Source organism: Neophocaena asiaeorientalis, unplaced genomic scaffold (genome assembly GCF_003031525.2).
Source record: "Neophocaena asiaeorientalis asiaeorientalis breed wild unplaced genomic scaffold, Neophocaena_asiaeorientalis_V1.1 scaffold100, whole genome shotgun sequence".
Classification (NCBI taxonomy): domain Eukaryota; kingdom Metazoa; phylum Chordata; class Mammalia; order Artiodactyla; family Phocoenidae; genus Neophocaena; species Neophocaena asiaeorientalis.
This window is the reverse complement of record NW_020173955.1, coordinates 1,115,732-1,131,736: the sequence shown is the minus strand read 5'-3', so window position 1 is coordinate 1,131,736 and position 16,005 is coordinate 1,115,732. Positions and strand designations below refer to the sequence as shown.

The following is a 16,005-nucleotide window of genomic DNA, read 5'->3' as shown; positions in this document are numbered from 1 at the left end:
AGAGGGATTCTGTTCCCTCTAGTCAATACCTTAACATTTCAAATCTTCAAGTCACATCCATATTGGCAGTCTCCACTTCCTACTCTTGTACTCACTCCTTAATACATAGTATTGAAATTTCTGTAACTACTACTCCAGTCTAAATGTTCTCCCTAAGATCTCCCAAATTGCCAAATCCACAGAGATTTCTCAGAGTGCAAACCTGATCTATCCCTGAAGTATTCTGACACTGTAGACTAATTATTCGCACTTCTTTGAAATTCTAATTACCTTCCATCTCTAAGGTGGAACTCTCTCTTGGTTGACTCTCCTATCTCTCTGACTACTTCTTTTTAGTCTCCTTCACAGGTACATTTTCTACTCCTTCTTAAATGTGACAGCCTCCTAGTGTTCTATCATCAGTTCTCTTCTCCTTACTACTCACATCCTCCTGGGTGATCCCACCTGTGCCCTTGTATTCAACTACCATGCTATCGTCTAGCATACTGTCTATGATAATGTCTATCATACTTGTATCTCCAGCCTAGATCTCTTTCCTGAGCTCTGGGTTGCATACCAGACTCCTCCTTCTATGCAAAACTTCAATTAAACCAGCCTCTATCTCCTCCAAACTTCCTTCTCCAATACTACCTCTCTCACCTAGCCAGCTGCCCAAGCAAGAAATGTGGGAATCATCCTTGAATCATCTTGCTCCATTACTAACAAATGACTGACCACCAAAACCTGTGCCTCCATTTCTGAGGCATCTCTTAAAGACCTAATTTCCTCTCTATCCTCATTATAACTGCTATAAGGAACACATGATTTCTCACTTGTATTACTGCAATAGGCTTCTACTGTATTCTTGCCTCCAGTTTTATCATCATCTATAAATTTACTACCCACACCTTCTTTCACAGTGAAATATATAATCATAACTCTGATGTCTGGTTTAAAATATTTTGTAACTCTATATTGCTTTTAGAAAAGAAAAATGTCTTAGCATGATATACAAGGTTCTTCATGATCTGACTCCTACCTACTTCTTCAGCCTCATTTCTTGCTCCCAGTGGAGCCAGCATACTGAACTCTTGCAGGTCCCAGAACATGCTAATTTCCCTCTTGACTCTACGGCTTTGCATAAACTGTCCCCTTTCCTGAAATGCCTTTTTGCACATAAATACTTCTTGATAGTTAGTTTAAAACACAGACAATTCTCATCAACTCTAGTTTTTATAAAGCTAAGTTAGGAACTCTTTACAATATTACCATGCTGAACTTACTGCCTGATATACAGTGTTGGTTTGTTTAACCTTGCTCAGGAGACCATCAGCTTCTTGAGGACAGGGATTATTTCTTATTCATTTATTTTTAGGCAACAAGCAAAGTACAAAGCACCTGAATATTAAATAACTATTTGTTGAACTGAAGGATAACACTACCATCAGATCCATGATTTTTCTCTTTAAAGCTTTTAGAAAAGATTATGATTGCAGGCTATAGAAATTTCACTAGAAATAAATATTAGATATGATAGTCAACAAGGTCCCCAAATTAAGATTTTGTTCATTAATATTTATGCTATGCTACAAAGAGCACATATTCATACCATGAGTATGTAAGAGAGTCCTGTCAAAGGTATCTTTAGGAGGACAAATTTTCTTGCATCTCTCATGAATCTTCTCTCTCTAATAAAAAGACAAATAAATAATGTGATCAATGCTGAGTGGCAATATGAGTATTCAAAGCATTAAAATATTTAACAAAACAGAATATCAGAATATACCAAATAAGTTCTAAATTTTTCTAATATGAAATCACTAGCCTCTTGAACTTAAATACAAGGAACAAGTATGCTTAATAAACCAAATACCACTGAGATGTGTGAATGTCTATATACTTATACTCATCCCATTTTATACAATTATAGTAAAATCTCCATAAACTTAGAATGAAGTGGGAAAGCAAATCCTTATTTTTATAACAGAAATCAATTAAGAAAATAACTTTTTTAAAATAAGCAAGAAAATTTTAAACCTATATACCCAAGATCGAAAGACAGATTAGTAGTTAATACTTCCTGAGTCCAAAAGGAAAAAAGGAAAGACAGAAAGAAACCCCACTCTGAGTTCAGATTAGATGACCACTAACAACACTGTTATCTTTTGAGATATCATACACAGGACATATGGGAAAGTGGAGTGCGGTAAGGAAAAAACCCTGGGCTAATAGTATTAGCCCTGCAGTATTCTGAGAGCAGTTCTATCAGAAACTACAGGACTGTCTCCAAAGTGGCTGTACTATTCTGCATTCCTGTGCACAATGAATAAGAGTTCCTATTAGCCACATCCTTGCCAGCATTTGGTCTTGACAGCATTTTGGATTTTCGTCATTCTAAAGGACGTGTAGTGGCACCTCGTTTTAATTTGCAATTCCCTATAGACATATGATGTCAGGCAATTTTTCATATGCTTACTAGCCATCTGTATCTTTTCTTTGGTGTTCTTTGGTGTTCTTTGGTGTTCAGATCCCTTGTCCATTTTTTGTGGTGAAATATACACAACATAAAATTTACCAGTTAAAACCATTAGTGGAGGTGGCCAAGATAGTGGAGTAGGAAGACCTTGAACTCACCTCCTCCCACAGACACACCAAAATTATAACTATTTACAGAGCAACTATCAATGAGAACCTGAAGAATAGCAGAAAAGATTTTTCACAGCTGAAGACATAGAGAAGAAACTACAGCAAGACAGGTAGGAGGAGTAGAGGTATGACCCACTCACCTGGGTCAGGGACCCACAAATGGGAGAAATATCACAATTATAGAGGTCCTCCCCAAGGAGCAAAGGGTCTGAGCCCCACATCAGGCTCCCCAGTCTAGGGTCCTGTGCTGGGAAGATGAGACTCCAGCATGTGTGACTTTGCAAACTAGTGGATCTTATGTTCAGGAGAGCTGGAGAGCTATAGAAAACAGAGTCTCTGCTCTTAAAGGGTGCATGCAAAATCTCACATGCTCTGAGTCCGAGCCAGAGGCAGTTGTTTGAAAGGAGCTTGGGGCAGACCCACTGGACAATGTTGGAGAGTCTCTGAAAGAGGCAGGAGGCAACTGGGACCTCTCCAGGGAATAGAGATGATGGGAGCAGCCATTTTGGGAGCTTGTTGCACTGCAATAACACCAGTGCTGGTGAGCACCATTTTGGAATCCTCCCTCTAGTCTATTAGCACTAGGAACCCAGCCCTGCCCACCAGCAGGCCAGCACCAGCCCTGAACCCACCCGAGGCTGAACAGATAGCCATATGGGGCCCCAGCCCCACCCTCCAGAAGGCCCATGGCCACTGCATGAGGCACAGCCTCAAAGCCAATCAGGCTGGGGGCCAGCCATGCCGACCAGTGTACCCACAGTAGTTGGCCCCTCCACAAAGTAGGGCACATGCAGCCCCACATAGGGGCTACCCCTATAGGATATAGCTCTGGTAACCAGAGGGGAGCATGTTGCTGTGCCCCACAGGACATATCCTACTTAAGACCACTTCTCCACGATCAGGAAATATAACTGACCTAACACACAGAAATAAACACAGAGAATTGGGCAAAATAAGGAGACGGAGGTATATGTTCCAAACAAAGGAACAAGACATAACCTCAAAAAAAGAACTAAACCAAGTGGAGATAAGCAATCACCTCCACTAAAAAGTCAAGGTAATAATAAAGATACTCACCAAACTCAGGAGGAGAATGAATGAAAACTGTGAAAATTTCAACAAAGAGTTAGAAAATATAAAGAACCAAACAGAGCTGAAGAATACAATAACTGAAACTAGAAGGAATCAACAGTAGATTAGATGATACAGATCTCTTCAGCAGTCTCGAAGAGGAAGTAGTGGGAATCACAGAAGCTGAACAGAAAAAAGAATAAAAAAAAGTAGTTTGAGACCTCTGGGACAATGTTAAGCATACTAACATTCACATTATAGGGGTCCCAGAAGGAGAAGAGAGAGAAAAAAATGGCAGACAACTTGTTTGGAAAAATAATAGCTGGAAACTTCCCTAACCTGGGGAAAGAAATGTATATCCAGGTCCAGGAAGCACAGAGAGTCCCAAGCAAGATGACCCAAAGAGGTCCACACCAAGACACATTAAAATGAAAATGATAAAAAAAAAAAAAAGATTATAAATACAGAATCATAAAAGCAGCAAGAGAAAAGCAACTAAGTATGTATGAGGGAACTCCCATAAGACTATCAGCTGACTTTTCAGCAGAAATTTTACATGCCGGAAGGGACTGGCAGGATACACTCAAAATAATGAAAGGAAATAACCTACAGCCAAGAATACTCAACCCAGCAAGGTTATCACAAACCTGAAGGAGAGATAAAGAGTTTAACAGACAAGCAAAAGCTAAAAGCTAAGAGTCCTGCACCACTAAACCAGCTTTACAAGAAATATTAAAGGGACTTCTCTAAGTTGAAAAGAAAAGGCCACAGCTAGAAATATGAAAAGCATATCCTATGATAAACCATAATGGAAAAGAATATTTTTAAAAGAATGTATATATACACACACACACATATGTATAACCGAATTGCTTTGCTGAACAGCAGAAATTGACATAATATTGTAAATCAACTATACTTCAATTAAAAATTTAAATTAAAAAAAGAAAAGTATTAAAAAAACTCACTGGTAAAGGCAAATATACAGAAAAGGTAGCAGATCAACCTCTTATAAAGCTGGTAGGAAGGCTGAAAGACAATAGTAGTAAAATCATCTATATCCACAATAAGTAGTTAAGAGTTACACAAAACAATAATATGTAAAATATGACGTCAAAAGCATTAAACGTGGGGGTGGGGTGTAAAAATGTAGGGTGGTTAGAATACGTTCAAACTTAAGAGCATCAGCTTAAAATAATCAGTGTGTGTGTGTGTGTGTGTGTGATATTTAAAACTCATGGTAACCAAAACCTACAAATACATACACACTAACTAATCAAAGATAACCAAAAACCTGCAATACATACACATACAAAAAAGAGAAAGGAACCCAAACATAACACTAGGGACTTCCCTGGTGGTCCAGTGGTTGGGACTTCAGGTTCAATCCCTGGTCGGGGGGCTGGGATCCCACATGCCTGTGGCCAAGGGGCCAAGGCACAGAATGGAGGCGGTGTTGTGGTAAATTCAATAGAGACTTTAAAAAAAAATGGTCCATGTCAGAAAAAAAAACTAAAACTCAAACAAACATAACACTAAAGATAGTCATCAAATCAAAAGGGAAGAGAGCAAAAGAAGAGGAGGAAAAAAAAACCTACCAAAAAAACAAGGGGCTTCCCTGGTGGCGCAGTGGTTGAGAGTCCGCCTGCCGATGCTGGGGACACGGGTTCGTGCCCCGGTCTGGGAGGATCCCACACGCCGCGGAGCGGCTGGGCCTGTGAGCCATGGCTGCTGAGCCTGCGCGTCCGGAGCCTGTGCTCCGCAACAGGAGAGGCCACAGCGGTGAGAGGCCCACGTACCGCAAAAAAAAAAAAAAAACCCACCAGAAAACGATTAACAATATGGCAATAAGGACATACCTATCAATAATTACTTTAAAAGTAAATGGAATAAATCCTCCAATCCAAAGACATAGAGTGGCTGAATGAATATAAAAACAAAACCCATATATATGTTGCCTACAAGAGACTCACTTCAGACCTAGCCACACACAGACTGAAAGTGAGGGATGGAAAAAGGTTTTCCATGCAAATGGAAACCAAAAAAAAAAGAAAAGAAAAGAAAAAAAAAGCTGGGTAGCAATGCTTATATCAGACAAAGTGACTTTAACACAAAGACTGTAACAAGAGACAACGAAGGACATTACATAATGATCAAGGGATCAGTCCAAGAAGAAGATATAACAGTTGTAAATACATATGCACCCAACATAGGAGCACCTAAACACATAAAGCAAATATTAATGAGAAAAACTAAAGGTTATACAATAAAAGTAGGGGACTTTAACACCCCACTTACATGGTTGGATAGGTCATTCAGATAGAAAATCAATGGTCTTAAATGTCACATTAGACCAGATGGAACTAACAGATATGTAAAGAACATTTCATCCAAAAGCAGCAAAATACGCATTCTTTTAAATGCACATGGAACATTCTCCAGGACAGATCATATGCTAGGCCACAAAATAAGTCTCAAAAGGGACTACCCTGGTGGCGCAGTGGTTAAGAATCTGCCTGCCAATGCAGGGGACACGGGTTCAAGCCCTGGCTCAGGAAGATTCCCACATGCCATGGAGCAACTAAGCCTGTGTTCCACAACTACTGAGCCTGCGCTCTAGAGCCCACAAGCCACAAGTACTGAGCTCATGTGCCACAACTACTGAAGCCCGTGTGCCTAGAACCCATGCTCGGCAGCAGGAGAAGCCACTGCACTGCAACAAAGAGGAGCCTCCACTCGTCACAGCTAGACAAAGCCCACACGCAGCAACAAAGACCCAATGCAGCCAAAAATAATTAAATAAATTTATTAAAAAGTCTCAATAAATTTAAGAAGATTGAAATCATATCAAGCATCTTTTCCAACCACAGGGCTATGTGACTAGAAATCAACTCCAAGAAGAAAAAATTCAAAAACACAAACAGGTGGAGTCCAAACAACATGCTACTAGACAACCAATGGGTCACTGAAGAAATGAAAGAGGAAATTTAAGAAATACCTAGAAACAAATAAAAACATAAACATAACAATCCAAGATCTATGAGATGCAGTAAAAACAATTCTAAGAGGGAAGTTTATAGCAATACAAGCCTACCTCAGTAAACAGAAAAATCTCAAATAAATAAGCTAAACTTCCACCTAAAGTAACTAGAAAAAGAAGAAAAAGCAAAACCCAAACTTAGTAGAAGGCAAGAAATAATAAAGATCAGAGCGGAAATAAATAAAACAGAGACTTAAAAAACAAGTGAAAAGATCAATGAAACTAAGAGCTGGTTATTTCAGAAGATAAATAAAATTGATAAAGCTGTAGCCAGACTCATCAAGAAAAAGAGGACCCAAATAAATAAAATCGGAAATGAAAGAGAAGTTACAACTGACACCACAGATACAAAGGATAAAAGATTACTACAAACAATTATACACCAATAAAGTGGACAACCCAGAAGAAATGGATAAATTCCTAGAAACATACAATCTCTCAAAACGGAAACAGGAGGAAACAGAAAATATGAAAAGACTGATTACCAGTAATGAAATCAAATCAGTAATTAAAAAAAAAAAAACTCCCAACATACAAAAGTCCAGGACCAGATGGATTCACAGGTGAATTGTGTCAAACATCTAAAGAAGAGTTAACACCTATCCTTCTCAAACTACTCCAAAAGGGATGCTTCCAAACTCATTCTACAAAGCCAGCATTACCTTGATATCAAAATCAAAGACACGACAAAAAAGAAAATTACAGGCCAGTACTCCTGATGAACATAGATGCATGAATCCTCAACAAAATACTAACAAACCGAATTCAATAATACATTAAAAGGATCATAAAATATGATCAAGTGGGATTTAACCCAAGGGTGCAAGGATGGATCAATATCCGCAAATCAATCAATATGATAGACCACAATAACAAATTGAAGAATAAAAATCATATGATCATCTCAATAGATGCAGAAAAAGCTTTGACAAAATTCAACATACATTTATGAGAAAAACTATCAACAAAGTTGATATAATGGGAAAATACCTCAACATAATAAAGCCATATATGACAAATCTACAGCCAACATCATACTCAACAGTGAAAAGCTAAAAGCATTTCCTTAAGATCAGGAACAAGACAAGGATGTCCATTCTCGCCACTTTTACTCCACATAATACTGGAAGTCCTAGCCACAGCAATCAGACAAGAAATAGAAATAAAAGAAATCCAAACTGGAAAAGAAAAAGTAAAACTGTCACTATTGGCAGAATACATGATACTATATATAGAAAATCCTAAAGAAGCTACCAAGAAACTATCAGAACTAGTAAATGATTCAGTAAAATTACAGGATACAAAATTAACAGAGTCTATTGTGTTTCTGTACACTAACAATGAACCATCAGAAAGAGAAATGAAGAAAACAATCCCATTTACAACTGCATCAAAAAGAATAAAATATCTAGAAATAAATCTAACCAAGGAGGTAAAAGCCTTGTACTTGGGAAACTATAAGGCACTAATGAAAGAAACTGAAGATGACACAAACAAATGGAAAGATATACTGTACTCATGGACTGGGAGACTTAATAGTTAAAGTGACCATACTACCCAAGGTGATCTACAGATTCAGTGCCATCCCTATCAAAATACCAATGGCATTTTTCACAGAACTAGAGCAAATAATTCTAAAATTTGTATGGAAACATAAAAGACCCCAAATAGCCAAAACAATCTTGAGAAAGAAAACCAAAGCTGGAAGTGTCATGCTCCCTGATTTCAAACTATACTATAAAACTACAGTAATCAAAACAGAAATGGCACTGGCACAAAAACAGACACATAGATCAATGAAACAGAATAGAGAGCCCAGAAATAAACCCATGCTTACATGGGTAAATAATCTATGACAAAGGAGGCAAAAATATACAATAGGGAAAAGAGCCCCTTCAATAAGTGGTGCTGGGAAAAATGGACAACTACATGCAAAAGAATCTAACTTGACTATTTTCTCATACCATATACAAAAATAAACTCAAAATGGATTAGAGACTTAAATGTAAGACCTGAGGCCACAAAACTCCTAGAAGAAATATAGGCAGTAACCTCTTTGACATCGATCTTAGCAAATTTTTTTTTTTTTTGGATCTGTCTCCTCAGGCAAGGGAACAAAAGCAAAAATAAACAAATGGGATTACATCAAACTAGAAAGCTTTTGCACAGCAAAGAAACTATCAATAAAACCAAAAGGCAGCCTTCTAAATAGGAGAAGATATTTGCAAATAATATAACCAATAAATGGTTAATATCCAAAATACACAAAGAACTCATACAACTCAACATCAAAAAAACAAACAACTCAATTCAAAAATGGGCAGAGGACCTGAATAGACATTTTTCCAAAGAAGACATACAGATGGTCAACAGACACATGAAAAGATGATCATTAATTATCAGGGAAATGCAAATTAAAATCACAGTTGAGATACCACCTCACACCTGTCAGAATGGCTGCTACTAAAAAGACAACAAATAGCAAATTAAAAGTCTTGGTCAGAAGGTGGAGAAAAGGGAACCCTGGTGAACTGTTGCTGAGATAAATTGGTACAGCCACTATGGAAACAGTATGGAGGTTCCTCAAAAAAGTAAAAATAGAACTGCCATAGAATCCAGCAATTCCACTTCTAGGTATTTACCTGAAGAAAACAAAAACACTAATTCTAAAAGATATATGCACACCAATATTCACTGCAGCATTATTTACAACAGCCAAGATAAGGAAGCAACCTAAGTGTCTATCAATAGATGAATGGCTAAATAAGATGTGGTATATATACACAATGGAATATGACTCAGCCATTAAAAAAAAATGAAATCTTGCTATCTGCAACATCAATGGATCTCGAAGGTATTATGCTAAGTGAAATAAGTCAGACAAAGATACTGTATGCTCCAACTTAACATGTGGAATCTATAAAACAAAACAAACAAACAAACGAAGCAAAAGGAAAACAGACTCACAGATACAGAGAATAAACAAATGGTTGTCAGAGAGGAGGGGAGTTGGGGGGTTGACAAAATAGGTGAAGGGGATTAAGAGGCACAAGCCTCCAGTTATAATATAAATAAGTCATGGGGATGTAATACACAGCATAAGGAATATTGTCAATAATATTGTAATAATTTTGTACGGGGACAGACAGTTACTTGACTTACTGTGGTGATCATTTCATAACATATGCAAATGTCAAGTCATTATATAGTACACCTGAAACTAACATACTATTGTACATTAACTAACTTTTTTTGTAATTACAAAATAAAAAATGAAACATTAGTAACGTTGACCATCTTTTCATGTGCTTATTGGTCATTTGTCTATCTCCTTCAGAGAAATGTCTATGCAAGTCCTGTGCCCAATTTTTAATTGGGTTGTTTGTTTCTTATTGGTGTGTTTCACATTGATTCTTAGAACTATTAGGAATGTATAATTCTGAAAAATCACTACTGTAAGAGAAATATATTTACATATATCTAAGCAAAGAATTAAATACAACCCAGGACAATAGAATGTATATGAAAAGAAAAGAATACCATGGGCTCATCAAAGATTATTGGTCAGAAATCTATAATAAATCAAACTAGAAATATTTCTTTTACTTTTAACCTGACTATAACTAATTTCAAGATCAGATATTACCTGAGAGATTTCCTGTTGATATACTGTAAAATGTTCCTTGCTGATCTGTGGGAGGTAGAATGAAGGTATGACTTCAGTGTCCACAAAGTCCAATCCCCATGTTTTTGTGAAGAAGTCAGATTCTCTTTTTGCTAATCTAGGATCATTTAATGCTGCTGGGAGATTTACTTTGGAATGATATATAGTCCATCTATGTTGATCTGTAACTAGAGATGGGGCAACACATAAACTATTTGAATCACCTGCAAAAAGTAAACAAGAGAACTCTGTAAAGTAAGTTTTATGTTTGAAAGCACATTCTAGAAAAATAAAAATGCTTAGATTATACAAAGCAACTAAACTCTCCCTTCTATAGCAAATGCTTTAAGCTTCAGCTGTCAGCATCAACTGCCAAGAGGAGGAAAAACATGTACAAGATAAAGGATATGCAGAATTTGAGGGCTGTAGTTGAAGAGTGGGGGAAAGAAAGTCTTTCATTAATTTCTTTCCTTAATGTACAATTTATCTTTTTTTCAACATCAAAACTCTTCTACCTTCTACTGTATGTCTTCTATCCTTTAATACTCCAGGTTTTTTCCACAGGTAGGCCTTTTTTCTATTGTTTTATGGCAGACACACCTGGTTCCAATATCCTTTTTTTCAGCTTATAATTAGATAACCAAAATGCTGCTGTGACATTAACCATAGAGGAGAGAAAAATATACAGTCGGTTCTCATTATTCACAGTTTTGTTCTATAAAGTCACTGGAACATTTAATAAGCAAATACTGAACCTTTGCTCCTATGGGAAATACAGGGTTACGTTCCTGCAAATCTTTGCAACTTTCATCATCCAATCAATATATAATCTTGTTTTGTGTGTGTTTCTGTTTAAAGATATCTTATTTAATATATATTGTTCATTCATTAACATTGAACTCACGGCTAACACCACTATAACTCACACCTGAATGAAGCTTATGCAACATATGTATTTTCCTCATAAGACACAATATAGCCTTCCTGTGCTTAGAAACACTAGAAAGCACTCAGTACAACATTTGGAAACCATTTTGAACAGCAAAATCATCAACAAAAATACAAAAAAATGTGGCACTAAATAGACCACAAAAGGGACATGTGTTTACAGCATGAAAGCTGAAAGAAGGCAAAGTGTTGCTTAGTTCAACCTCAGGTGGGAACGTGCATATCAGGCGATTCAAATTTTTCACTCCTCTGTGCTTGTCTACAAATGACCACAAATGTGCCACAAGTATTGATTTAGGGGTTACAACTAAATTTTAGGAATTAAGCAAATTTGCAAATATAGAATCGGCAAATAATGAGGACTGACTGTACTATGTTTAACTGAAGAGCTTTCAATCTGTACCCTCATTTTCAAAACTTTTCTTTCAGTTTATATAAGTGACTTCGTTTATGGAAATGTATGAAAAGAACTATATTCCAATTTCTTAATCAACTTATTTCCAAATTATGTCTTTAGTTTTCATATCGTAAAATTTACTCTTTTGAGTTAAGTATATGATATCTGACTTCATTTAAAGATAAAACAAATCCTCAATAAAATTCCTCAAAAAACGGAAAAAAAGGTATTACCTGTGGGTTCCTTGGGACACACATCTGGCAGTGACTGCACAGGTCGAATGTGTTTTGTCGGGTCTACCTCTTTTTTAAAGAAAACATCACTGCTGCTTCCTTGAGGCACTGGTGAAGAACTGTGGCTTGAAGCCATTGCATAAAATCACCACTCAACTGAAAATGAGCAACAAATAATCATCAAGATACTTAATACAAATCAAAACTCATCTGTAAGTACTATACATGTCACAAAAATTTTCTTTCAAAAACAGACACATTATTTAAAATCCCTCAAGGTGTAAGTACATAATTTGAATACTCACTATTAATTGTGGGAGTCATTCACTATATTTAGTTTGCTAAGAAAGTTATTTGTCCTTGTTTAAAAAGTATTCTCCTCAAAGTGAAATATCCTTATTTAGTCTTTTATCCAAAGGGAAAATAGATACCAAAACTGTAACCAATATATATTAAAAATGAAAACATTCCATTCATTCAGCAAGTATATAATAATTACACATTATAGCAAAGTGGGTTAAGTGCATGGGTTTTTGAAATCTGACTGTCTGGGCTCATACCCCAGCTTCACTTACTAGCAATATAACCTTGAGGAAATTTACTTAATCTTTGTGTGTTTTACTTCATGTGTAAAAATGGAGATGAAAAAAGATCCCATCTCATAAACATTTTGTAAGAATTAAAGGAATGGATATACATAAAGCATTTAAAACAATGCCTGCCTCAAAGTTAGTGTTCATAAATGAACACTAGTTATCATTATGTTTACAATTACTATGTGACTGTCACTATATTAAATGTTTATAAAAGAAGTATCATTCTTCAAGGCACTTGCAATTACATTAGGTAATCAAAAAAATCAAAACCCTAAACAAAACACAAGTTAATCTACGTCTACACTTTTTAACAAGTAAGAAAAGAATTTGTGGGGCCAAGACAACATAATAAAGGCTACAATGTCAGCTAACACTTTACAAATGAAGCAGTACATAACCTGGATAATGAAGAACATGTATTATTTTACTATCGGAGGGTAGAAACTCATATTGCTGATCATATCAACCAAACAGCAGACATTCAACAAATACTTTTTAATGAAGGAATAAATAAATGAACATAAACAGAAGCTTATAGTTGAAAAGGAACTTAGAGATCACCTAGTCTAAGTTCCCTGATACTAGAGATAAGTATGACAAGGCCTAAAAGGATTAGGTGGTTTACAAAGATACATGTGCTCTAACAAGTTTTTTAAAAAGCCAATTTAGGGAACCTGGTGAACAGAAAAGTAAGAGTAAGAAATAAAAGGAGAGATATAAGGCTAGGACTCGTGACAAAAAAGTCATCCCCTCTAGCTCCTCTATAGTTTGATGGAAAGCTAAAAATTACATTTCCCAGACTTCTTGTATACCTGTCTCAGTCCTTCTAACACAAAGGAAACACATCCAATTACACCATTCACTGAGACCATAAGAAACAAGCTGCTAAGAAAAGAACAAAGATAAATAACTTCCTCAAAGTTCCAGAAAAAGCAAAAAACAGCATGAACAGAGGTTAAGGGACATGGAATAATCGTAAGACGATGCGGAAACTGACTTGGCTGGAGTGAAATGTTTGCTGACAAAAATGCTGACAAAAGTACTGACAAATAAATCACATTTACACACACACACACACACACACACACACACACACACAAAGACAGTATGGTCAAACTACAGGAGCCAGTAGAGGTTTGGGGGAAAAGAGTACTATGATGAAAATATCCGGGAAAATTAATCAGGGTATTGGTTTGAAAGCCATCACCGGCCCATTGCATTTATATCCATATATATTAAGTGTACAGTTGTTTCTGTATAAAAACATTTGCATATTTAAGAAGAAGAAACATTTAAGAATGTTTCCTAAGGATAGGAAACATTGATAACACAGAAGCCTGTACAGTCAGTGCTTGGTAAAGACAATTCTACATGTGACATTAAGTCTGTTTAACTTTTTTGTTAATTTCATCAAATGAAATGGCTAAAATAAACACATTTTGACACTTAAAGAAGCAGGCTACAAATATATAGAAAATGTGTTTATGTCGAACACCCATTGCTTGATGTCAGATAAATTAAACATTGATTCCGACAATAGCACACTACAATTTCAATGTATTCTATTTACCATCATGTTGTTTTAACAGCAAAAAGAAAGCCCAATTGACATCTTAGGAATATAGAAATACTTGAGGAGATGAGGACTTGTGGAAAAACATTTCTAGACTCCTATAAGTTACTTCTATATCTGGGTGGGGAAATAAAAATGGCTTATTTACTCCTTAAAGATTCTGAATTGGGAAACATGCACAAGTTTTCTGTTTTTTTTCCCACACCCCTCCTAATTCTTATGAAAAGAGGGACAATCTCTAGTTATAAAGGGATTATGTACAATTAGGGTACTGCCTACATGGGTGAGCCCCAATTTCTATCCATCTGACTCTCAGATCCTCTCACCATCCTGTGTTTAAGATGATCTCCCCACAGTAAGAACCAAACTTTGTATTAATAACCACATAACACATATGACGCAGATACTTGGTAAGTGCAATCACTGGTAATAAAACATGGCAGATTTATTCACAAAGCATGGATGTACAAACAAATAAGCAAATCTACATGGCCTCTAAACCAAACAATTTCAACAAAGAAATAATCTTTCATAAGAAAGTTTTAGTGTAAGTGAAGAATAGTTTGTCTATCCAGAAAAAAAGAAACAAACAAAAAAACAGAATACAGGAAAAAGGAAAGCTCTCAGCACTAAATGTAGGCAACCCCCAATTTTTAACACTTCCACTTGTAACTACCATCTAGATACAAATTGGGCATTTGACCAGTGGTCACCAATAATGAGAATCTATAAATAGATCCACCCTTCTTCACATGGTAACCTTCTCATAATTATATCATTACCACACTCAAATATTTTCTCTTGAAGTCATCTTTGGTTTCTTACACTTAGTCGTTGTTTATTTCTATTTTTGTACCAATCATACTGAAATTTTGGTTTTCATACAGGTCTTTCCTATTAGACTGTGAACTTCTTGATGTTTCCATTTTCCTGTATATTCTATATGCCTAACACAGTTCCTGGCACACAGAAAATATATTATAAATATTCTACAGATGAATGAAATGGGTAGTACGTAGAACAGATCAGAAGAGAGAAACATTAGTTAGATAACTACCAATAATCCTTGAGTGAGTAGACAGAAGCATGGGTCTGGGCTGATGAAGAAAGGAATAAACATACTCATTCGTTCCAAAAGAAAAAAACTGCAAGGATGTGTAAATCAGAAACATTTGATTTTTCTTTCTTGTAGCTCAAAATATCTTTTTATGCTAAAAGTTAAGAGCTTCTACTTAAAAGGCCTAGAAGCACTGTCACTCCAGAAGCAATGAGCACACCAAGTGCTCAGACCCTGGTTTCTAAATACCATTCCCCACAAAGAAACAATGGTTCTTTAAAGAAATAGTTGACTCCAAACCTGAAGCACAGAAAGAACAATTTGATCATGAGAACACTTGTGTCAGAAAGCAAGGAAATGCTCTAAGACCAGTAGGATCTATCAAAAGGACCAAGGACCAAGTTAAAGGGCTCCCACTGACCACATTTAGGACAAGTTGAGCGCAGGGGGATGAGGAAAAGGGTGTGGAGTGGGAGAGGGGAAAGGAAATCTCTTATTTATAGAAGAATGCCAGTAAATGTGAATGACTGAAATAGAAAATTACCATTTTGTAACCCCCAATGTAAAAATCAATTTAGGCAAAAATCATCAATATATGCTAAAGCTATTAGGTGAAAGGCTGTTCAGAAACAGAAAATTCACCTAGTGCCAAAGTATTACCTCACAGACTACTTTGCAAGGCAAAGGGGAAAATGTATCTCTAAAATGGAAAGATCTGGCTGTCACCACCTTAATTAACTAAGTCATCAAATTTGGCATCATTCAGAATAATAAGACAACTTGATATTATGTGATTCATGA

The 16,005-nt window shown here is 36.2% G+C and overlaps 1 protein-coding gene across 11 annotated transcripts in view; it reads right to left on the bottom strand.

Moving 5' to 3' along the window:
- VPS54 (VPS54 subunit of GARP complex) overlaps positions 1-16,005 on the bottom strand; it is a 132,782-nt gene that overhangs the window by 68,458 nt on the left and 48,319 nt on the right. For 7 of the 11 annotated variants that reach the window (XR_003004241.1, XR_003004234.1, XR_003004237.1 and 4 more), the window contains 3 exons: positions 11,979-12,134; positions 10,383-10,624; positions 1,589-1,667 (listed from right to left, as the gene is read on the bottom strand). Coding sequence is in view for 3 of the 11 variants with exons in the window: in XM_024753046.1 (XP_024608814.1) it covers positions 1,589-1,667; positions 10,383-10,624; positions 11,979-12,114 (457 nt within the window). In the remaining 8 variants the exon portion in view is untranslated. Of the gene's footprint in view, positions 1-1,588; positions 1,668-4,664; positions 4,726-5,294; positions 5,333-10,382; positions 10,625-11,978; positions 12,135-16,005 lie in introns of those variants that run through there. The other 4 variants (XR_003004238.1, XM_024753048.1, XR_003004239.1 and 1 more) reach the window with 3 other exon arrangements.